Genomic DNA, 26027 nt, shown 5'->3' with positions numbered 1-26027 from the left:
TACAGAAACCAGGCCATCAAGCATAAGTTACTTCCCTCACCAAAGTCTATTTCCACATTTTGGAGAAATATGGCTGCTGATGTCTGCAAGGGTTCAGGCTTCCTGGGTTCTTCCCTTCCAGGGTCTTGATTCTCTCTCCTCTGTGTGCTTACTTCCTGGGGTTCCAGCTTAAGGCTTCAGCATCAAACTCCATATCAAAACTCCAACATCAAAAACCCTCAACTCTCTCCTTTGCCATGGCTTTTATCTGCCCTCCTGGCACAAGAGGTTTACATGATTACTTAATCAAGGAAACTTATGAATCTAATATAATGTAATATGCCCAGAGGAAAAGATCCGTTTACAAACGTAATCCAGTATTTCTTTTTGGAATTCATCACTAATTTCAACTGCTACACCATACATCTTTTTATGACCAGTTTTTCTTTGATCAGTTTGGATTCCTACATTTATTTACGTTCTCAGAATTAGTAAATAAAGTACTAAAGGGATGTTATAATTAAACCATTTTCTTCACAATATGTAGACACCACTTTTTCAATTCCCTTTTGTGAAGGTGGGGAAGAATTTTATATCATATCATTGAATTCATTTTCTTTTTAAACCCACAGAATTTGGTTTATTGTGGTGGTAAGATTGTTCCACACCAAACACTTAGAAATTTACTTCTATATCTATACTTTGTGAGCTGAACAATCAAATCAGTTTAGCAGGGGAAAAGGGGGATAGGAATAAACATATTTCTGAATCTGATAGAAAGCAAATTTTCTTCAGAATTATTTAACATTTTTATAAATGATTATTATATATGCTGATGATAAAAGAGCCCCTCCAAGCAGTAAAGAACTAAGATGTGGCTTAAATGATTGGGCTTCCACCTACCACATTGCTGGGATCAGCTCAACGATAGGTTGGCTCGAAGGGAAGGCAACACAAAACTTTACAAAATAAAGGACAGACCGCGGTTCAAATTCCGGGCTTCCTTGACCCACGTGGAGCTGGCCCACGCGCAGTGCTGATGCACGCAAGGAGTGCCCTACCATGCAGGGATGTCCCTGCTTAGGGGAGCCCCATGCACAAGGAATGTGCCCCGTAATGAGAGCCGCCCAGCGCAAAAGAAAGTGCGCCCTGCCCAGGAATGGCACTGCACACACAGAGAGCTGACACAACAAGATGACGCAACAAAAAGAAACACAGGGTGTGGCAGACTTGGCCCAGTGGTTAGGGCATCTGTCTACCACATGGGAGGTCCACGGTTCAAACCCCAGGCCTCCTTGACCCGTGTGGAGCTGGCCCATGTGCATTGCTGATGCGCGCAAGGAGTGCTGTGCCATGCAGGGGTGTCCCTGTGTAGGGGACAAGGAGTGTGCCCCGTAATGAGAGCCGGCCAGCGCGAAAGAAAGTACAGCCTGCAAAGAAGACGCAGCAAATAGACACAGAGAACAGACAACTGGGGCAGGGATAAATGAATGAATGAATGAATGAATAAATGAATAACAGAAGGACACGAGAGTAAAGATGGGACCAAGGGACTCACAGCTTCTGGAACTGAGAGCCTTGACTCTAGTTTCCACCACATATTTATTGGAAACTGCCAAGCAGCTGTGTGTGCTATTAGAACTGCAGCATCATCTACAGTAATACGGAACAACTGCAACAGCTACAATAGAACAGGTGTAACATTTACAATAAGAAACAGGTAAACCAGTTTACCACAACATTTCCCCCTTTTTATTTTTGCAAAGTCTACACAAATGACGTTTCACTGATTAACAAAGCTTCCTGCATGATATTTCACTTTTAAGTTTGAACAATACTCATTAAATTTTTTTCTCAATATATTCAGTCCCAGGATTGTTCAAACTTAAAACAAGTGATTTACATATACATTCAATAAGGTACATTTATGTAGCACTTACAGTTCATCAAATCACTCAGGTATACAATATGTTACATTATTAAAGTTCTGATTAGTATTCAAGCTTTTGATACATAATTGATAACTGCAACAACAAACAATAAGACTTCCAGCTAGCAAACAATTAATAAATACACTTTCATTTCTTATAGGCTTAATATTCCCAACCTATAAGGCTATATAGGCCAGTACGCAATATTAGTGCTGGCCATATCCAGTTCACGGCTAAGCCATTACAAACTCCATTAACATGAGAAAACAATGTATTTATCAATTACAGCAGAAAATATAGTTTCGTTTTACCCACACATTTAAGAATTTGCTTGAGCAGCAGGGACCTTACAGCTTGTCCCAACTGTGTGCCTTTTTTCAGTCCCTTAAAATACCATTGTTTCTGATGTTTTTTAGTAGAGTAACTGCCACAGTTTCTTCTATGCAGCCAGGTTCATTGCCATCCGGCTAGGGCAGAAAGCCTTGAAGAACTGCAAAAGTCCCTTGCTGACCTTTTCGACAGTTTTTGCACCTTTTATATTTAGGTTTGTTTTACTTCCACAAAACACTATCTCACTGAATGCTACCACAATACTTTAACAACTTGCTATATGCATACTAGTTCTGTCCCACTTATCTCCATTTCTGATTTTATAAAACTAACCTCTTTATTTTAGGACAAAATGCACCTTATTAAATTTCAGTTAGCATTCCCACAAACTTTTTACCTTTTTCAATATTCACTTAACTTTTACATCTTTTATTTTATCCTTTTCTTTTTTTCTTCCTCTTTCTCTTTTTTCCTTTCTTTTTTCTTTTTTCCTTTCCTTCCTTTCTCACTTTTTCTCTTCCTTTCTCTCTTTTTGAACAGTTACACTGAAACAGTTACATACAACACACCCACTGACATTGAACAAATACAAAAGCAGTTCCAAATCTATTAATCTAGAATTTTTTCATTGCTTCCTTTTATAATTCAACATTTCCAGTTTTCCTCCTCTCACTTTCCTTCTTAATATCTTTCTGTCCCCAAGCCATACCTGCTTTATGATGCCATGCTTGGACAAGTTCTTTAGTTTAGATACTTCTATGTAAAGCTATTCTAGTCTTCAGAATGAGACCCAGCCGTGCAGTTTCCAGCGTCTGTCTCTCCATCTGCATGACTGGAGGTTCTGGGTCCCACAGGAACTTTCATCATCTCTTGATGTTCATGGTATGGCTTTATCTGACGAGTCGGTACTCACACATGACATTATTCATCGCCTGGGGAAATGCAAACCGTAGAGGACTTCGAAGGCTTTCCAAACCACTCAGGGCTCTGTGCCATCACAACCACTTTAGTTTAACTCTAAGTGATCCTTTTTCCCTTCAGGTCCCTTTTCTGGTGCCAGTTGCTGAGCTTCCCTGCGGGCCCCACATTGGGCACCAGTTGCTGAGACCAGCTCAGCAAGAGGTTGGCTTGAAGGGAAGGCAGCCCCGCAGAACTTAGAGAAATAAAGGACAGACACAAGAGAGAAGAGAAAGATGGGACCAGGGGACTTACAGCTTCTGGAATTGAGAGCCTCAACCTTAGTTTCCTCCTCATATTTATTGGAAACTATCAAGCAGCTATTTGCTATTAGAATGCAGCATCATCTACAATAATAGGGAATAACTGCCAACATGTAACAACTGCAACATCTACAATAGAACAGGTGTAACATTTACAATAAGGAACAGGTAAACCGTTTTCCCACAACACCACATGGGAGGTCCTAGGTTTGGTTCCCTATGCCTCCTGGAGAAGGCAATCTGGCATGGTGAGTGGACACAACAAATTGATGCAACAAAAGAGACACAAAAAGGAAAGACATGAGAGACTCAACAAACCAGGGAACTGAGGTAGCTCAGGTGATTGTGCACCTCTTTTTAATATGAGAGGTGCAGGTTTGTTTCCCAGTGCCTTCTGAAGAGAAGACTAGCAAACACCAAGAGCCCACAACAAATGGACACAGAGAGCAGACAGCAACTGCAAAACGAGGAGGGGATAAATAGAAATTTAAAAAAAAATTTTTAAAGAACTAATCTAGTGGAGATAGACTGTACAGAATCACTTGGTTGTCCAAAGAAAAGTAACAATACAAGTTTTTTCAATAAAACAGTCACAAAGTTCCTGGATTAATGATTTTAAATATAAACTGTATAGGGAAGGAAATATTGTCGTTTTACTTTCTAGCACTGTTATCTTATTTAATTGTCATATAGGGGAGCAGATGTAGCTCAGTGCTTGAGCAACTGTTTCCCATGTATGAGGTCCTAGGTTCAATCCCCGGTACCTCCAAAAAAAAATTATGTAAGTAGAGACCAACAAATTGGTGGATCTGGGGGGTTGAGGGTATGAAGTTCAAATTTTTTTAAGTTCAAAAAATATATATTGAAAAGATATGTTAAGTATGATCAAATACTATAAAATCAAAGACAGTTTTGAATGAGAAAGATGACTTAAAATCTTAGCAAAGCAAGTTTAGAATAATTAAATGTACTTATTTTGTGCTCAGACCAACGTCCAAGGTGGAGATTAGCTTGGTTTTATAGACAAGGGAATTAGTCTCTCAGGTTATTTACAGATGATCATATAACCAATAAATGAGAAAACAAGAAACCTAGCTCAACCGTAAGAAATAACACCAGTAGAGTACAAAAGAGCCTGTAGAAATTTTTAAACAACAAAACTATGCCATAGAGTATACAGACGTTTAACTAAAATTCAACTATACAAAAAATGGTAAAAAAAATATCTTTAGAGTGTGGTCTGCTCCATCCACCTTCAGTCAGTGAGCATGTGTCCTGGAAGTATGTATAAAATGGAAACCGTTAATGCGCTTCTCTCAGCTCTTCTCCCAATGCAATTATTTCTTGTGCCTATCATAGTGATGAGCATGTTGCCACATTAAATGTGATTTTAATATTTAACAGTAAGTGCTTATTATATAACATTTCATAATATAAATGAACTGCCTTTTCAGGTGGCATTCAATTAAAGAAACCATTTAATTACTGTGCTGAAGAAAATGATTGCATTGGATTACTTGAAAGATAATTTGGTAGATTTCAGCAGACTCCATAAAAGTAATACTATCACAGTTTTCCCTTATACAACAGCTTTAGAAAACCTAACCCCTAATTAAGGTGATTCTGTTATATATGGCTATGAAGAAAATATTTTAAAGTTGACATCAGGCATGACAATCCGGTTTTGAGATCACTGTAGGAAACAATTTGATATCAGAAGGAGTCTGAGTTTGAGTCATTCATTCAGTATTCTCTAGACATTTTGAGCACCTCTTCGGTGTGCTCTACTCTTTGTTATGATGAGTGCTTCTTTTGTTTCAGAAGCCATGGCACAGATCACATTAAGATAAACGTCTTGTAAATAATACAGATCATTTCATAGAAGTTCAAAGTAGATAATCATTTCTAGTTAAGAGTATTGAGAGACTTTGCGAAGGTTTTCTCATCTGTAAAATGAGAAAAATGTGAGTTATTTCTAAAACAGGGGTTCTTTTATTTTTTTAAAGATTTTTTTTTCCCCCTTCCCCTCCACCCGCCCTGCTGTTTTTGCTGTGTTGTCCTTTTCTCATTTTCTCTCCTCTAGGATTCACCAGGATTCGATCCTGGAGACCTCTCGTGGGGAGAGAGGTTCCCTGTCGGTTGTGCCACCTCAGTTCCTGATTTCTGCTGCACTTCACCTTGACTCTCTCTTTGTCTCTCCTTTGTTTGTGTCATCTTGCTGCGTTGCTCACTTGGGTGGAGCACTGACTCACCACTCGGACACTCATGTGGGCACTGGCTTGCCGTGCAGGCACGCTTTTTCCTCTTCTTTTTCATCATAAGACCCCAGAGATTGAACCCAGGTTCTCCCATTTGGTAGGCAGAAGCTCTTATCATTTGAACCACATCTGCTTCCCTAAAGCAGGGGTTCTTAGCCTTTTTTTGTTCCACAGACCCCTTTCCCAGTCAGGTGAAAACCACGGATCCCTTACTAAGTCCACACTACACTGCATATTATTTAATAAATGTGTCACACCAGCATGTCCCCACAAGAATAATGTTTTTTTTTTTATTTTAATTCAAGCTCACAGACCCCTTGTTAAGAACCCCTGTTCCAAAGCATTCCTCCCTGGTTTACTATTTTTGACTCTAGAAACTGTTAGAGTGGGCTTTAAAGAAAGTGTAATTAGAAAAACAGGCTTAAGGAAGGCAATTCTTTAATATTGCTTGTAATCTGTATATCTAGAGGCAAACTATATGTATATGCAATGTAAATATAACGTCATATAAATACATATATAATGTACACTTAGGGTTTTACATTTCTAGGTGATTTTAATACCTGCTAGTAAGGAAATTATAGGCTATTGATTTTTAAGTTAGGTAAATATAGCTAAGAAATGGTTGGGTTTTTTTAAAATGGTGTTATGTGTGCATTAATCAAATGTAAGCTCAAATTATGTTCCTTTTTTCCAAATTTTTCCTTCTCATAAGATTTTTAAAAATAAATCTTACACAGTGCCCACCTTCAACCTATTGTGCCAGCTTGTTTTTGTGGCTACTCAGGTAGCAGCCTTCTAAACTGCATAGTTGGGTTGATCTAGAGAAAAATGATAATTTTTTAAATTAATTTGCAAAGTAGACATTTTTGTTTTTAGGTTTTGTCCAGTTTTCTTCCAGATTGCAGTTTCAAAATGAGGTTTCCTTGTCAGGGAAAGCAAGTAAACAAACAAAGCCTGCTGGGACAAGAAACTATACTATAAATCCCTCTGCTAAAGAAAGCAGTTTCTCAGCTCTGGCCAATTATTGCCACATGCCTGGTGCCACATCTTCCAGGTTCTCCAGAGAGGTCTGAAATCTGGATTTTTACATAAAAATATCTTGTTTTAAATAATAAAACATCGTGTGGACCAATTTTGTTCAGGTCCAGCAGAACATACCTGAAGGCCATCAGAACCTGTGTTTTAATTGTTTAAAATGTTAAGATATAAAACACTGTTGTTAAATGAATAAACTAGTGGAATGATTGTTGATAAATAATGGAATGTCCATATAGCAGAACATTATGCAACCCTGAATATTCCATAATATTTCAGTTATATGTAAGAAACGAGTGGATAGAAATAATACCAAAATGTATATCTATGTTTTCAGTAGTGAGTACATTTTACTTTTACAATTAGAAGTTTTAAAAAATAAGTTATATCAAAAGACTGCATCCTGTTCTGTAATTCTATTTGGCAGAGCATATCTTGTTTTAGATTTTTTTTTTTTTTTTTTAAGATTTATTTATTTATTTAATTTCCCCCCCTCCCCTGGTTGTCTGTTCTTGGTGTCTATTTGCTGCGTCTTGTTTCTTTGTCCGCTTCTGTTGTCGTCAGCGGCATGGGAAGCGTGGGCGGCGCCATTCCTGGGCAGGCTGCTCTTTCTTTTCACGCTGGGCGGCTTTCCTCACGGGCGCACTCCTTGTGCGTGGGGCTCCCCCACACGGGGGACACCCTTGCGTGGCACGGCACTCCTTGCGCACATCAGCGCTGCGCATGGCCAGCTCCACACAGGTCAAGGAGGCCCGGGGTTTAAACCGCGGACCTCCCATATGGTAGACGGACGCCCTAACCACTGGGCCAAAGTCCGTTTCCCGAGATATTTTTTTCTTAATGCAGTTATTTTCTTTTCCATTTTTAGAGATGCTAACTTTGTTTTTCTTTGACTTTGTTTTTATTCTTCCATCTGATGACTTCCATCTGATGACTTCCAAAAGAACAACTAAACCAACTCCTCATTTGGATGGGTAAATATTGTTTATTAATTTTTAGAACCTACTTTAAGTTCATATTAAAATAAGAAACTTTAATCGTGTTTACTTGACTCTAGACATCATGTTGTTTTTGGGCAAGTGATCTCTGGTCAAGAAGTTGTGAGAGAAATAGAAAACCAAAAAACTGATGCAGCTAGCAAACCATTTGCTGAGGTACGGATACTCAGTTGTGGAGAGCTAATTCCCAAATCTAAAGGTAAGAACACAGTACATATTTTTGAGAATTCTCGTGCATACAGAATGGCCAGGATACCCTAAATAGTTGGCACGAAATTTGCACTAAAAGCTAAATATAAATATGAGGTTTTTGTGTTTAAATATGTTTTACCCTACTTGTTACTTTGCTCATTTACAATGGAAACAACTGAATTTTCTTTGTTATTATTTTGCAGTAATTTGCCCTTCTGCTTCAACTGTGTGTTTTGGATTTTAGGGTGTGTGTGTGTATTTGACTGTAGTTGTCCGCATAGCGTGGTACTCTTCTGGGGAAAGAGGCAGTTTGGAGGATAATGGGGCAGGATGAAAATTGAAAATTATAAGATAGAGTAAGAAATTTGGGGGGATTAAATTCTTTCTCCTCCATACATGTCTTAGATTCATGAGCATCTGGCAAGTTTGACCAGAACACTTGAAGCTAATATGATCAGTGGTTTTATGTATTATCTGAAATAGTAAGAACTTTCTTTAAGTCTTTGTATTATATAGAAATGTATAACTGCTGCTATTAATTACAGATATTGGGTCTGTCACTCTAAAAATAATGGAGTGAGATTACCTTTAAATCTGAGTAGCAAGAAATAAAATATTAAACTGATTCATTGTTCTTTGAATTCAAAGGGAAGAGTAATACTCATTTAATTTCTTATGATTAACAAGTATGAGAGTGATCTGTGATCTTTGTTGATGCTTGCAAATAACCCTATAATATTGTTTAGTCCATTTTACAAATAAAATAATCACGATTATGTTAGTTACCATGCCAAGGAACTAGATATCAAACCTACATGTACTGGCTCCAGACCTAGGGCTTTTTCCATTATGTGGAACTACCTCATTAAACTTTAAATATCTTTTAACATTCCTTTCAGAATTGCCCTGCGTAGAAAATTCTGTTTTCGCTTTTTAGATAAACTGACTTGTTCTGTAACATTTAGAAACATGTAAATTTTGTCTTAATTTTAAAAGAACCAAGATGGGCATAGAGAATACAAAATGCTTATTTTTAATTTTTTATCTCTGTATTCCACTTTGATTCTGTTCATTTAATTTTCTTCCATGTCATATCAAATAAATACCTTGTTAATATATTGCAGCTCATAATTGGACAGTTTTTATAACTTCTTGGTGTTTGTGACTCTGTCTTTATTAACAAACAGTAAAAATGAGATGTTGAGTATCTTTATGTGATGCTCTATAAATGCAGTCATTTACAGTTTCAAAAAAAAATACTAAGAAGCACTTAATATAGATATGTTTGCATATGTTAGACCCTGAACCTAATGTTTAATTCTTCAGAGTTATTGGTATCACTACAATATTTTGGCTTAAGGCATTATTTCTTGCCACATCATTCAGGAAATCTTTAATTTCTATTCTCGACTTGACAACTAATTATTTTTCTTATATTTTGTAGTCTTTAACTTCTCTTATTAGGATCTATTCTCACTGTTTACAAAAGTTGAGGATGCTGTGTGGTTTATATATTCAGAAAGAGATTGAGGTTAAAAAGCTTAAATTTTTAACCATGCAACTAATGGATTCGATGTAAGATTCTTTTGGTACTAAAAAAGGCAGTACTTGAATATTTGCCTAAAAGATCTTCATATATTGCTACTTACATCTTTATAATGTATTGTTACCTGAAGAGATAAATGCTAATTTTACCTATTCAATGTGGACACTGAAAGTTGATAGATAATAACATCCTAGTGTGTTTCACTCAAGCTCAAGTTTGCATACCTTTTATGAGTTTTGTCAAGATGGGGAAGATTTGGCCCTGGTGAGGAAGATTTGGCCCTTTATTACTATCTTCCTAGGAGTCTCCTGAACTTTTCAGATTTGTTTTGAACCAGATTTCTCATGCCCTATGATATTCTGGATCACTCTGTGGAAAGAGGAAAAGATCTTTGTTATTTGACATCAGTTTAGCACTTGTTACTCCACAGTCCTTTAGTTACCATTCAGAACATTGGTCAGAATGGATTTTGTGACTCATCTGTGTAATCTTATTTTAGACAGAGCTCTGCCTTGAATCCAGTTTATAAGTTTGATGGCCTCCTTAAAAGAGTTTTAAGTTGGGAACAGTCAAAAAAGCTTTAACGCAACAATGTGTGATGTTCATCATCATCATATTTTAAAGCCTTGTTTGAGAGTTTTAGACCCCAGTTTAAAAAGAAATAAATACAGAATCTTTTTTTTTTCTTTTTTTAACTTCCTGAAAGAAAACAAAAAGACTTCTGAAGAAATCTGACTGTCTGGGCCCACCTGTATATGGTCTTGGTGAGTCTGGGCAATCTTCTTGGGCCTTTCTCCCTTTGCTGTTGCAAGATTGGAGATCCTGCTTTTTGTGGCTATTTAAATATGTCAGATAAAGTTCAGAGTTAAGGAGAAGAACCTTCCAGCAGATGCAGAGCTGGAACATTGGTGGCTAATAAAAACTGGATCCTCTGGAGAGGCTTGAAAAAGGACTGTCAAAGGGCAGAGTAGAAGATAGAATACAGACCACTAGAAAATGAAAGAGCTACCTTGACTGAGGCACAGCCTGGTTTTTTTAGTTTGGCATGACTTTTTAAATCATGATGATCATTGCAGTCATTAAAAATGGGTTTGTCCATCTTTGCTATGCAAAAAGAGATGAGGCGTTGCTGTCCCAGAGTACACAGAAACACAAGAGCTGAGTTATGGAAACATGACAATAGATAATGCTTAGGAAACACAGTTCTTAGAAAAGAGGAAGCTTCTAGGGAATCTCGTTATCAGGAGACAAGTGAAGAACACCAGAGGCTCATTTCGCAGTGATAGGCTCATTTTAATGTCCTTATTATGAATATAAGAGAGCATGTGTTATGGCATTTTCACTGGAACGTAGTGGGATCTTAAACTTAGAAACTGTTAAAAAGAGACGAGGAATAATACAAAACGAAAATGTCTAAAGACCTATTTTAGGAATAGCGCTATGCCTTATTTCAGATCTTACTTTGATGGAGACTTAGAAATTTCCTTCAATATCAAGGTTTCAAGTGAAATTCATACTGGTATAGTCTGAAGACCTCAAAAAACAAGGCAGCGTGTTTTTTAAACCATAATATCGTACTAGTAAATTCAGTTCCTAATTGATAAGATTACTTCCCTTCCTCCAAAAAAGTCAGTGAACAGGTTCAGGAAATCTTTATGTAATAAGCAAATTATGCAATCTAAAATAAACTGACCAAGAGTTGAAAGGATTCTTCTTTGCAGTTCCTTTTCATCCATTATTATTAACTTACATTGTGGTTTTGCTTTTTGGTACTGTTTTATCTTACCTTAACTATACTTATATGCTTATAAAAGATATTTTGAAATGGATTTTATATAATTGGTTAGGCAAGAAATGAAAGGGTTTTTTGGGGGGGGGGTAGGGTGAAAACATTATTTTAAAATATTCTTTGATTTTCAAAAATTTTATGCATTCATTTGTTTCAAAATTTAGAAAGCATAAAGGAAAGTTAGTGGAAAGTGTATTTCACATCCTTGCTTCTCAGTTTCCATCCCCACAGGCAATGAATATTATTGATTTTTTATGTACCACTGTTTTCTATTCAAACTGCAAAGCATTTCATTTGTGTGGATATACCAGTATTTATGTAATTGATTCTCTGTTGGTAGGCAGTTAGGTTGTTTTCATTATTTTATTACAAACAGTGAAATGAATAACTTTGTACATCATTCCATATGTGTGTGAATGTTTCTCATGTAGGATAAATTCCTAGAAATGGAATTACTGATTATAGGGGGCATGCAAATGTAATTTTCATAGACAGTGCCATCAGGCTATAGGAGAATAAGTTCTGTACAACCTTTGCAAAATATTATCAGAGTCTTTGATCTTTGCCAGCCTAATTAGTTTTTGTTAGTTTTTGTTTTTTTTTAAGATTGATTTTTTATTTATCCCCCCGCCCTGTTGTCTGCTCTCTGTGTCCATTCGCTGTGTGTTCTTCTTTATCCACTTGCATTCTTGTCAGAGGCCCTGGGAATCTGTGTCTCTTTTTTGTTGAGTCATCTTGCTGCATCAGCTCTCCGCGTGTGCAGTGCCACTCCTGGGCAGGCTGTGCTTTTTTTCGCATCGGGAGGCTCCCCTTGCAGGCGCACTCCTTGCACATGGGGCTCCCCTATGCAGAGGACACCCATGCGTGGCACGGCACTCGTTCCATACATCAGCACTGCGCATGGGCCAGCTCCACATGGGTAAAGGAGGCCCGGGGTTTGAACTGTGGACCTCCCATATGGTAGGCAGACGCTCTATCAGTGGAGCCAAATCCGCTTCCTGCCTAATTAGTTAAAAAAAAAAAAAGATTGTTTTATTTAGCATTTCTTTGAGAGTTTTATGTTAATTATCTTTTACTTATTTTTACTAGAGAAGTTGAGAGCTTACAAAACAATTATGCATAATATGCGTAATTCCCATACATCACCCCACAGCCAACCCTTTGCGTTGTTGTGGAATATTGGAGTATTTTTTCCATAAATCAACCTATCATTAACACGATGTGTTAGTATTGTACTTTTGTCATAGTTCACCAGAGAATGCTTTCATATTTGTATTGTTAACAATGGTCCATCATCTACCACATGGTTCAGTCCCATGCCTTATACACTCCATCCAAAGTGTACACTCAGTGTCTCTCAGTTTCATCAGTTGTGCTGTCATCACCTCAGTCGATTTTAGAACATTGTCCTTACTCCAACAGAAAAAAATTACTTATCCCTCCCCCATTGGTGACTCTTAGCATTGATACAGTACCTTCTTTACCTTTGATGCAAGAATATTACAGTAGTGTTGTTACCTATAGTCCCTAAGTTACATTAATTGTATTTTTCCTAGTATCACCATATTCTTATTACCTTGTAATAGTGATGTACATTTGTTATGGTTCATAAAAGACCATTCTTGTATTTGTACTATTAACCACACTCTTCATCCACTGCCAGGTTCACTGTTTCAACAGTCCCTAGATTATTTCTCCATCTTTCTTCAATTAACATCACCTTTCTAGACTGCACCTTTCAGCCACAATCACATTTATAAATCAGCAGTGTTATACTCACTATAATGTATTACCATCAACTCTATTAATTTCCACACATTTACATTCAACCTAATTAACAATTCTACATACATTAAGCATGCATACACCTTCTCAGCCCTCGTGTTATCTCCTGGTAACCTATTCTCTAAATTTTAACTCCATTCATTTACTTATCGTATTTAGTTCATATTAGTGACACCATATAGTATTTGTCCTTTTGTTTCTGGCTTATTTCACTCAACCTAATGTCCTCAAGTTTCATCCATATTGCCATATGCATTCCATTTTTATTTTTTCTTAACAGTAGCATAGTATTCCATCATATATATACCACGTTTGTTTATCCATTCATCAATTGATGGGAAACAACTTGGGTTATTTCCCTCTTTCAGCAATTCTGAATAATGCTGCTATGAACATTGGTGTGCAAATGCCAATTCGTGTCCTTGTTTTAAGTTCTTCTGAATATTCCTAGTAAAGGGATTTTCAGATGATATGGCAGTTCTAATATTCAGCTTCCTGAGAAACTGTTAAACCATCTCTCACAGAGGCTGTACCATTCCTCATTCCCACCAATAGTGAAGGAGTGTTCCTATTTTTATTTTTATATATGTTTTTTACATGTTAATCCTTTAACCCCGTATATTTTCCTGGTTCTTGGTATAATGGATGATTTATTTATTTGTTTGTGTCCTAGACATTTTGGTATTATGTTATGAGACTCTGGCTTCTATTTAAATTTTCTCCTTCAGCAGGCAGTCACCCCATTGAGCTTAAGCATACAGATCTTGGCCTATGTATTAGTCATCCAAAAGGGGTGCTAATGCAAAGTATCAGAGGTCTGTTGGCTTTTATTTATTTGTGGAAGAAGTTTATAGTCACAAGACCCTAAAGAGTACAAATCAAAGTACCGTAAGAGGTACATTACCTTAAAAGTCATTTGCCATATGTTGAAGCAAGGCGATGTCTGCGAGGGCTCAGCCTTCCTTCTTCCTCTTAAGGCTCCGTGGTCCCAGTTTCTTCCTATCTCAACTGTAGGTTGGCATAAGACTCGTCTCTCTTCCCAGGGCTCCTTTCTTTCCAGGCTTAGCTGCTCTAGTCTTCACAAGGTTAGCTGTAGACTGTTAGGCTCATGTCTCTTCCCAGGATCTCTGCCATGTCTCATGAACTGTTTCTCATCCTCCATGTTCTTCTCTGTGGGTCTACCTCCGTGTAAGGGTGTTTTATCAGCTCAAGGAGGCTGGGATTCAATGCTGAGTCACACTAATGGCGTGGTTGAATCAAAACCCCAATCTTAACATAATTTAATCTGATGTCTCAGCTGAATCTAATACACTCAAAGGTTTATCATGCATAGAGGAACAGACCAATTTTAAAAAATAATATCTCTTTTTGGAATTCATAAATAATATCAAATTGCTACAGCCTACTTTTGTGGACCCTGAGTCCAATGATAATTTCATTTTTAGAGCTCTCCTGTTTGGCTTCATTTGTGTGCTACCCAGATGCCAATCTGAAAACCTGGTTGCTATTCTACACTATAATTTAGGTCTTGAACCTTTTGCAATATTATTTCTGGTCATTTATACTTGTGGGGTGCCCAGGACTTATATATAGGTTTAAAGAATCCCTTTCTCCAGGTCCCCACTCTCTGGAATCCATACCATCTTTCACTGCATGTGGGCAAGTAGGAGGGTGCTGAAGTCCAGGCTCTCCATTTAGTCTGCCGCTATCAGTCATGCAAGGAAGGGGAAGTATTGCATCACCAGCAGAGAATTGAAAGCCGTAACTCCCCACTCAAACTTTACTGCCATTGGCAAGTGTGCACAACCTTTTCTGTGGTGTATGCTTGTAATGCCAGTACAATACTGGCAAAAAGATTTCTGATGTGCTTCACCATCCTTTTCCTAGCACTTTGTTTGGAAAGAGCAGGCTTTTCTTGGGGCTTTTTAAAATTTCTGTCTATTGGGATGCCTCAGTTGCAGGCTTTCCAAGTATGCATTCTAGGATATGTGGGAGACAAAACAAACTCCAGGGACCACACCACTGTATCGTCCTCAAACGAGGGGTCCCTGACCAGTCTTCCTTTCTATCTTTTAGAGTCGTCTTGTTTTTGTTTTTCACCTTATTTATAAATCTTTCCTTTTATCCAGAATCTTCTGCTCCTTTAATGATATTACACTTTTAAAGGACTTTGTAGAGTGCTTAGCACTTTGTAAGTACTCTACAGGTAGCACTTGCCATACTTTCTCCCACTCTCATTTCAAGTTCTAGTAGTTTTGCTGTACTGTTTTATTTTTAAAACACTTTTCCAATATGATTGATGTATTAGAAAATGATTAGGGTGTAGCACGAATTTCTAATTTGCATATCTGTGGTCTTATCTATAAGAAACACTAGATGAATACAGAATACTATACCCAGCTGAACTGAGCTGCATAGGAAAATATAAAATGCACATGCCTGAAACATCTACTGACTTAGGTTATTAACCATACCCATGCACGACCTGGTACTAAAACTTTCCATACAATTTCAGGGAAACCTCTTTCCAACTCCCTGTAATAACTTGTAAGCTGTCATCCTCTGACTCTCATTTCCAACTCAAACCTTGGATGTTTTTCAAAGTAAAGCATCATAATATTTATGTATTTCTTAACTGTTTAATGTGTAAAATTGTACTCCCCTTTTTATTAGTTTCCTATCTTTTCTTTTTTAATGTGTCACTGGCAAAAGATTTTCAGTATTGTGCCCCTTTATCATTGTCCGTGTAAGCCTTGTGGTTTTTATTGTGCAATTTTTCATAGCACAGTGAGTTTTAGGAATACATATGTTATAGCACAATTGACTGTACTTTTCCAAAGCCTTTCTGTTTTACTCTTCTCGCTGACCATACTCATAAACCCATATAGAATTTATAGTGTTTTATCTACAAAATTTATTACTTAAGTATATATTTTCTGGTGCTGTTTGCTAATGGATTCACACTTGTTTTTCTTATTTTCCCAAATAGATTGCAAGCTCTGTGAGTGCAGAGCTTATATAGAGTTTTCTGTGGAACCTCCCCAAATGTTCTACAGTCTTTCTCTCAGAGTTCTAGCATTGTTTTGAGTATGTATCTATATGTACTGTTCAATTGTACCTAATGGTTGGCTTCACTTAGGGTAAAATTGCAGTTAGATTATTAATGTGCCTAAATAATATATTTTAATTTAGACCACAGATGTTGAAACTCAGGGTACATTCTATTAGACTTAATATTGATACTGTCAGGTCTCCATTTTTTGCCTTCTTATCCTTTCTGGATGTTTTGTTTGCATATTATATGGTATCATGTTTTATTTAGAATTGCTTGTATTCATTTGAATTTTCTTCCTTAGATTTCTTTAAAAGGTTAAAAAAATTTTTCCTGCATATCACTAAGGTGTTTAGTATATATTTTCAGTTTACACATTTGTAATACTCACTCTGCCTACACCAGCAGTAGTAGTCTTGGGTTCAAATTAACAAACACCTGAGACAAGTAGGCTTCACCCAACACTTTTGCTTACCTTTACAAAAGGTTACAGGGTAGGTAACAATGTGAATTGTTCAACAGCAGCATAGTGGAGATCTCATGATTTCCGGGCACAACCTGTATTTGTCTCAAACACCTTACACTTAGTATGTATGTGGTCCTGAGATACAGCTGGGTGAGGAAAGTCTACCTCAGTTCAGGTAAGCCATTGCCTCTGGGTTCCCTTAAACTAATACCCATTGCTCCCATTCCCCAATGCAGCAGCATCTCTTCAGTACTGGATAACAATTTGACAGTGAGCCACAGGTCCTTAGTCAAGTATATAATAATTTTAAACAGACTCATATATCTTGGATATAGTATATTCCTGTAAATTCTTTATATATACTAGTACTCATTAAGTAATTAAAATGTAACTCACAGAAAACAACAAAACTTGGTAAATGAAGAAAAAAATACTCAACTGTTCTTATAATTATTTAAAACTGTTGAGAATTTTTTTATTTAAGAGATTTGTATGAACCTTACTGATTAGTTGTCTCAAATCCTGTGTCTCATGTAGGGCTTTGGCGTGTGTGTGTGTTTGTTTTTTTTGTTTTTTTTTTTTGCTTGAATCAGTCATCCATTTTCTTAGTATGGTTTGTAATTTCGCACTGATGTTTAGGCATCTGATTATGATGATGAGTTTACTCTGATGCTCAATTTTCCTATCGTGTAAGGATTTAGTGACAGGAGGATGTGTGTTACTGCTGTTGTTTGATTCTCGGTTCAACCTATTCTAGCTCTTTAGGATTGTCCCTGTTTAGTTGCTCAAATCCAAGCCACAGATCCAGTAATCTGTGGCAAAGCTGCTTCCAAGAGGGAGGCTGTAAAGGCCTGAAAAAGCCTTTCTTATTTATTTACTTTAATTTCCTTGCAGTAAATTCTGAGGTAAGAGTTAGAAAGAAGATTTAGCCAAAAGTGAAATGCTCGGTAGTTCCTGAGGCTAGAGGAAAGGTCAGAAAATGAGCTCTGAGCCAGAGAGCCAACAGATAGTACAAAGATATATTTTGTTTGGGTCTCCTTGATTTTTGTATATTAACATATACAGAAATAGGTAAAATAATATAAGGAACACCCATGTTCATAGCTCAGCTTAAACAGTTCATGGCCAATTTCATTTTACCTATTCTCTACTACTTGCTTTCCTATTTTGAAGCAAATTCTAGACAGGACAATTTTATATGTAACTATTTTATTTATCTCAAAAGATTACTTTTTCAAATAATAACCAGTACCGGACACACACAGTTATACATTATATATATCAAAATCCTAGCAGTATTCAAATTTCTAATTGTTTCATTAATGTAATTTGTTGTTGTTTGAAACTGGATCCAAATAAGGTTTACCATGTTGAAATGGTCTTCTTAAATGTTTTTTGAAATTATTATTATTATTTTAAATTGGTTCCCTTACAATATCCTTTCATGTTGCCTTGAAATTTATTTGTTGAAGACATAGGTTATTTGTACAGTACCATTTCCCATATTGCACAGCCAGAATTTTATTGATTGCATCCTTGTATTATCTATGTTCCTGCTGTACTTCCATTCTTATAAATTGTTAGTTCTGAAAAACTGATTGATAGTTTTGATTTTTTTTTCCCCCCATTCCTTTTGTTGTGAGCAGAAGTAGCACTGGAGGGTCGTCTCTTCTTTTAGCCATTGGTAGTCAGTGATTCATTAGAAGTTGAAAGTGATGATACTCTATGATTCCTTCTTCATCTGTTCCTGGGCTACTATTTTTATAAAGAACAACTTCCCTTCATAGCTACTCTTTGATTAGCCAGTGGTACAGTTTGTATACGGAAAGGCAGTTTAAATGCTTTGTATTTTATTTACCAATATCATTATGCATTGATGGGTTTTTATTTATTTGATGTGATGGTTTTTTATTTATTTGATGTATTCTAAGTCATTATAATTATCCATATATCAGTATAGTCCCATGTTTGGTCTGAGTTAGCCTCTTCAAGTCCACCATAGTTTGAATTAGAATAACTTTAGATGGGTCAAGCACTATCCAGTGCTTGGCATCTTCTCCAGTTCCTGGTTAGCTTCACTTAATTAATTTCCTAGTCTTCCATACACTTGCATTTTTGGCCCTCTTTATACTTATTACTTCCTTAACCCAAAATAAAATTTCACTTTGAAATGACTTTTTATAGAGTCCCTGTATTAGTCAGCCAAAGTAGCAGAAATCTGTTGGCTTTTATAAAGGATATTTCTTTGGGGTAAAAAACTTACAAGAGGGAAGTGGACTTCGCCCATTGGATAGGGTGTCTGCCTACCACATGGGAGGTCCACGGTTCAAACCCCAGGCCTCCTTGACCTGTGTGGAGCTGGCCCGTGCGCAGTGCTGATGTGCGCAAAGATTGCCGTGCCACGCAGAGGTGTGCCCCTGCATACGGGAGGCCCACGCGCAAGGAGTGTGCCCGAAAGGAGAGCTGCCAGCACGAAAGAAAGTGCAACCTGCCCCAAGAATGGCGCCTCCACACACGGAGAGCTAACACAACAAGATGATGCAACACAAAAAGAAACACAGATTCCAGGTGCTGCTGATAAGGATGGAAAGCGGTCACAGAAGAACACACAGCGAATGGACACAACTGGGGCGGGTGGAACGGGATAAATAGTAAATATTTAAAAACAAAAAACGTACAAGACCCTAAAGAATTCAACTCAAAAGCTACTTTCTCACCAAAGTCTCTTGCCATGTGTTGAAGCAAGATGGCAGGTGATCTCTGCTTATTATCTTCTTCCTTCTTCCTCTTAAAGTCTCCCTGGGCCCAGTTTCTTATCTCAGCTGGAGGCTGGAGGCCTTGTTTCTTTCTTGGCCTTATCAGTTGCAGACTATCAGGTGAATGGCTCAGCACTCCCTGGGACTTTAGCTGTTTGAGCCTTCTCCTTTCTTTCACACAGTAGGACCAAAAAGACCAAGTTCTCTCCTCTTCCACATATCTTCTGTGTCTGTGGAGCTCTCTCTCTTCCTATTTGTCTTCATGAGTGAGTATCCATTTACTTTACTCACTTCATGAGTGAGTATCTACCTTACTATGGAGGTAGGGGCTCAACCCTGAGCCATGTCCCTACTATCATAGTTGAATTCAAACCCTAATCTTAACAGGTAATTTTTTTTTAAAGATTTATTTTTTTAATTTATTTCTCTCCTCTTTCCCCCCCTTACGGGGCGCACTCCTTGGCGTGGGGCTCCCATATGTGGGGGGCACCCCTGCATGGTGTGGCACTCCTTGCACACATCAGCACTACGCATGGGCCAGCTCCACACGGGTCAAGGAGGGCCCTGGGTTTTGAACCACGGACCTCCCATGTGGTAGGTGGACACCCTATCCATTGGGCCAAGTCTGCGTTCCCTTAACAGGTAATTTAATCAAGACATGTCAACTGAATGTCATACATTCAAAGGGTATCACACCCAGAGCAATAGATTAGTTTACAAACATAATCTCTCTTGGGAATTCATAAATAATCTCAAACTGCCACAGACCCCAAAACATAAATCATAATCATTAGAGGAATGCTCGGGCTTCATAGAACATAAGCCCATGCAGTGGAATCATGTTTCATCTTTCCACATTCATGCAGAGTGTTTGTTCTTTCCCTGCTCCAGATTCTACCTCCAGTCTTGAAAATAAGAGAAATAGTAAAAAACTAAGATCAGATATGGGAATATTGTTTCTGTGCTTTTTTAAAACTGCTGTTCTAATGTTTCTTATTGTAAATAGCTTAGTTTGGTGTTTTAGACTTGTACTTTCAATTTTCTTTGATTCCTAATAGATACAACTCTGACCCGTGCAGCTAGGGGATCTGGATTCTAATCCTGAGTTTTAACTCCTTTCCTTTGTCATATAAGCCAAATCACCTTTTTCATGTACCTCTCTGTTCAAACAGCTGAGATGAATTAAATGTTAAATAAGGAAATTAGTGAGAATCAGCAGAAATTTTTAATTTACACTTAAAAAGTTTATCTAAAAAGTATTGACCTAATCTTTTTGTTTTTGATTAAAGTTAAGAAAGAAGAAAAGAAAAGACATAAATCATCATCATCATCATCCAGTGACTCAGATAGCTCAAGTGATTCTCAGTCCTCTTCTGATTCTTCTGATTCTGAAAGTGCTTCTGAAGAAAAATCAAAAAAAAGAAAAAAGAAACACAGAAAAAACTCCCGAAAACATAAGAAAGAAAAGAAGAAGCGAAAGAAGAAGCAAGAAAAGGTCTTAATTTTACTTCTATAATACTGCCTTTGTATTCTAATTCCCTTCTGTTTATACATAAATTGATTGGGATTTTGGATCATTCATATAGGAACACTGAAATAGAAATATTTCATAGCAAAGTATCATGAGACCATTTTGATATCTACATTCTGTAAATTAAATTTGGATACATTCATTTCCTTTTCAGCAAAACCACTCAGATCATTTTGTGTATATTCATTGAAAAGATGCTTTTAGTTTTATAGGTTTGTGTATTTTATGGGAGGAATAAATGATTAGTGAAAATTTTTTTAGTGTGATAAATATTTAGTTTTGTTATTTGGTTAGTTGGTTTGTCAGAGGAATGGAGGAAGATTTTCCCCATATGATAGCATTTTGTAAGAGAATAGAGAGTGTATGTATTATCACACCTTTCGTAAAGGAAATAAATACCAACAGTTTGGTATTCAGAGTAGGTAATAACTAAATGTAACTTATTTTCATGTGTTTCTGTCTACTAAGCGCGTCTAGTGAAAGTGAGGCTGAAAATCCTGAAGCACAACCCCAGTCTACAGTCCGTCCAGAAGAAATCCCTCCTATACCTGAAAATAGGTTCTTAATGAGAAAAAGTCCTCCTAAAGCTGATGAAAAAGAAAGGAAAAACAGAGAGAGAGAGAGAGAGAGAGAATGGTGAGTATGTATATTTTATAGAGTGCTCTACATTCTTTACCATAGCTTTTCTTTTTTAAAAATTTTTACTTAACTCTAGACAAGATTTAATTGCTGATCTTATACCAAAGATTGAAAGGTTGTTGTTTCAAAGCTCATTTTTGCTAACCATATAGCTAGAAAGATAAATTGACTTAAATTACAAGCAGTTTTCGAGTGACAGTTCCTTTCTATTAAAGTATTGCATATACAAAAAATTAAATATGTCAGGGGAGCAGATGTAGCTCAGTGCTTGAGCACCTGCCTCCCACATACGAGGTGTCCCAGGTTCTATATATATATGTATATATATACACACACACACACACATAAAGTGGCAATCCAAACTAATTCCATTTAAAATAAAAGTGTTTTTATTGTGTTGTTTGCATTAAGACTTTTTAGGCAAGTAAGAAATTTGATTCTTCAATTTGTCTAATAAGAAAAATTGCTATTTTCCTTACCTGATATATAGTATTATGGTAATGAAAATTTGTCTTGTTCAAGTACTTTGAAAATTTTTCTAAGTAAATCTAGTATAATCACTAGTATAAATAGTTGTATTTGTTCTTTTTGAATAGCATGTCCAAAAGTAGGGAAAAAATGAAATTTTTCTCTTCTTTTTGATCAGAAATGTTGTAACATACAATTAGTAAAATTCTAGGAAATCTCTCTGTGCTTTTACAATACAATCAAAATATAAAAATGAGATTTAGTTATTGAAATCAGGTAACTTAGATGGATTGGATTGCATTTATATTTCCACTAGTATTGGGGAAGGGTGTTAAGTACAAAACAAAGATTTAAGAGGAAATGTTTAAACTACTTTAGAATTAACTTTTCAGGTATATTAGAAGCATCACTTTCATGAATGTAGTTAATGTGCTAATTAAATATTAACTTATCTATTATTTGAAAAGAGTTTCCCTTTTCTGTATAAACTGTAATGTGAAGTTTTTGCTAATTCAGACCAGTTTGTGCATGCTTAATGCACATTAGTATACTTAATATGCTTATATATACTTATATGCCTGTATCACCAGTGAACAATTGCTTTTAGGATAATACGGTACTTTATAATAAGGTAATCTTAAAATTATTCTACCAACAGCATATAGCCCACTCTGAGTTCTTCTATGTTGATGTTCCTTAGTACTTTACTGTCAAATTAACTTCATCTTAGTAGTCATTATATAGCAGTGTTTTCTCTACAGGAAACAGCAGACATTTGGGACAGGATAATCCTTCATTCTCATGCATTACAAGATTTTTAGCATTCCTGACTCCAGGGACTAAGTGCCAATAGCATCCCCCCAGTCATCGACAGTTAAAAAAACAACAATAAAACAATGGTTCCATACTTCTCCAGATAACTACTAGGAATTGATACTACTAGTCTTTGAGAACTACTTATTATATATAGGTTTTTAAATTTATTCATTTACATCAGTAAAGCTATATCCTTCAGATGCGTTTTTATAAAACAATATGTTTTAACATTCCCTCTGCTTCCTTGTAGTAATCCACCTAACTCCCAGCCTGCTTCATACCAGAGGCGACTTCTAGTTACTAGGTCTGGCAGAAAAATTAAAGGAAGAGGACCAAGGGTAGGTGAATCTTTTTCCAGAAATCTTAACAGTATTACATTTATCTCCCTCAAGTAATTTTATTGCTTCTCAAATACTAATTTACTATACAAATAACTGAAATTTAGGGATATTGAATTATGTTTTCCCTTTTTATAGATGACAGAAACTTCTGCATGTCATTAGTTCCAAATTGAAAATCCATGCGATGTAAAACTTGGGATCAGTAGGTAGAATTGTGGTGTTTCTTGCTTCCTGATCATATCTCTATTCTTGTTAAAGATAAATAGAAATTAGCTTTCATGTTGTATTTCATTCTCTTGCTCATTACTGGTTCTGCCCATCAGAATTTAAATATCTTTTGTTTTTTCATAACTATTTAGTTTCTTATTTTTCACTTCTTACCCATTCCTTAACTATTCAGTTTGTCTTCTACCCCCATCATTCTGCAGAAAGCAGTACTTACTTTTATGGTCAGTTCCATGTTGCAAAATTCAGTAGAGCACTTCAGTCTTCATCATACTTGAAATCCCTCCTTGTATTACTCTTTCTCCTTTGCATCCATGACTTTTTTTTTCCAGCTGTTTGGCCAGTGTGTCTTATATTTCCAGTGCCATTCCTCTACCTGACTTAAATATTGAAGTACCTCAAGGTTCCGACATTTCTCACTCTGCATTTGCTCTTTGGACAAACTCATCACTCCAAGCCTTCACTGGCTACCTACCTATATGCTGATAACTGTCAAATGGTCATCTGCTCTTCTCAGTACTAGAGGCTGATTTGACAGCCATTGAGCAGCCTAATGGATGTCTCAGATTGAGACGTTGAGCATACAGCACTTGCTCTTCAGACCTGGTCCACCTTTAGAATCCTAGTGTTATTGATTGGCACCACCATCTACACAATTACTTGAACCTGAAGCCCAAGAATCACTGTGGGAAGGATAGAGGGATTTGAGAGGTGACTTTTAAGTGTGTGGAGTTTTTATTTTTGGAGTAATGAAATTGTTCTAAAATCTTTTGTGATGATGAATGCACAACACTATAATTATACTAAAAGCAATTGATTGTACACTTTGGATAGATTATATGGTATGAGAAATATCTCAATAAAACTGCTTTTAAAAAAAAAGAAATATTTGTGATTTCCCCCTTTACTTGATACCTTACTGTCTTTTCCATCAACAAATTCTGCAGTTCTTCCTCTTAAATACCTGAAATCCATATGCTTTTCAGGCTTTGCTCCTACCATCTTAATTCAATTCACCATCATATATTGTCTGAACTAGTACAATGGCTTCCTAACTACTCTCTTGGCAGTTTTCAAACTTTTTGTCTTAGGATCCCCTTACATTCTTAAAACTAATTGAGGACCCGAAGAGTTGTTATTGATGTGGGTCATACCTATCAATATTTACCATTTTAGAAATTAAAACAAGTATTCAAAACACAAGAGCATAATGGACACATTCCATTAGCTGTGAAAGCATTGACATCAGAACATAAGGAGTCTTTGGAACGCTGTTGTGAAAGAATGAAAAGTGAAAAAAATGAGATAATATAAAAATAGTTTTGAACTTTTGATCTTACAGGCCTCCTGAGTCTTGGGATCCCTAGATCACTATGAGAATCACTGATTAAATCCTTTCTCTAAACAGTAGCCAAAATGATCTTTTAAAAATAAAAATCTGATTTTGTCACTCCTTTGTCATTGATCCTAGAACAAATCCAAGATTCCTGCCATGGCCTGTGAGACCTCCCAAAATCTAGTCATTGATTATCTCATCACTATTATCTAGTACAATTTTCCCTCAAGGTTGTTGTTAGCTCTAGCCATACTGATCATATTGATCATTTCTAAAACATGGTATGTTCCTTCCTGTTTCAGGATCTTCAAACATGGCATTTTTTGCACCTCAAATGTTCTTCCTCACCCCTCCATTCTTAACCTTCTGTTCCTCACCCTTGCCTAGCTAAGTCCTCCTAAACAAAAACTTGGCATGAGAAAAAGTTCTCAACTTTTAATTATTAACCAAATCCTTTCCTCACACTAGATCAGATCTCTGTTATGTGTTCACTGAGCACCTTTTTCTTCTCTTGTACTCATCCTGATTGTAGTTTTATATTTGCTTAGTATTTGTGATTTTATGTCCATCCATATGGACATAGAATATAAAGTTCAAGGGAGCAAAATCAGATATGTCTTGGCTCACTGAAGTTTTCCTGAGTACATTGTCAGGTGATTTGCCATCCTTAGGGCTGAGTAAATATTGGTTGAATAAATGTGTATATATGCATTTACTCAGTTTTTCTCATAATATGGGAAATAGTTACTTGATCAGTTAAGTACACCTACACCAAATTGGAACTTGGCAGCCTTTAAGGGTTATTGTACCTATTATGCCATAGCATCAGTTGGGTAGGACTTTGAGGAAAAGGATTGGGTGACATAGGGTGCTATATGGCTAATCCTTCTTTTTTGGAATTTGCAATATAAGTATTTAATGTTTGTTCTCTTGATTTCGTCCTTAAATATGGGAACATATTAGCAATTTTAAAGGGAAAAACGAAAACAGACTATTTGAACCTAGAAATACATACTCTTTGCCTAAGGATAAACTTTTAACTATTTTTATAATGCTTTTTAAAATTTTTGCATTTTTTTTCTTAAGCGTTATCGAACTCCTTCCAGATCCAGATCAAGGGATCGTTTCAGGCGTAGTGAGACTCCTCCACATTGGAGGCAAGAGATGCAGAGAGCGCAAAGAATGAGGGTACCAAGTGGTGAAAGATGGATCAAAGGGGATAAGTGAGTTTTAACTATATTATTACAAATGTATCTGACAAGTATTGTATTTACTATTGTGCATAAAGTTATTTTAATAGCTATTTTAATTGTTTCTAAATGCCTTCGGGA

General features: G+C 36.5%; 2 protein-coding genes across 2 annotated transcripts in view; one reads left to right on the top strand and one right to left on the bottom strand.

Annotated features, from left to right (window-relative positions):
• PPIG (peptidylprolyl isomerase G) overlaps positions 1–26027 on the top strand; it is a 50987-nt gene that overhangs the window by 20050 nt on the left and 4910 nt on the right. The window contains 7 exon segments of the mRNA XM_004460800.3: positions 7701–7730; positions 7814–7953; positions 20630–20823; positions 20825–20835; positions 21340–21507; positions 23045–23132; positions 25783–25919. Of these exon segments, the coding sequence (XP_004460857.1) occupies positions 7701–7730; positions 7814–7953; positions 20630–20823; positions 20825–20835; positions 21340–21507; positions 23045–23132; positions 25783–25919 (768 nt within the window).
• Positions 12069–26027, bottom strand: part of CFAP210 (cilia and flagella associated protein 210) — an 86926-nt gene continuing 72967 nt past the window's right edge. Inside the window, exon 9 of the mRNA XM_058300677.2 lies at positions 12069–12283. Coding sequence (XP_058156660.1) covers positions 12170–12283 — 114 coding nt within the window. The 3' untranslated portion in view covers positions 12069–12169. The remainder of the gene's footprint in view (positions 12284–26027) is intronic.

Source organism: Dasypus novemcinctus, chromosome 7 (genome assembly GCF_030445035.2).
Source record: "Dasypus novemcinctus isolate mDasNov1 chromosome 7, mDasNov1.1.hap2, whole genome shotgun sequence".
Classification (NCBI taxonomy): domain Eukaryota; kingdom Metazoa; phylum Chordata; class Mammalia; order Cingulata; family Dasypodidae; genus Dasypus; species Dasypus novemcinctus.
This window is presented reverse-complemented; position numbering and strand designations above follow the sequence as displayed.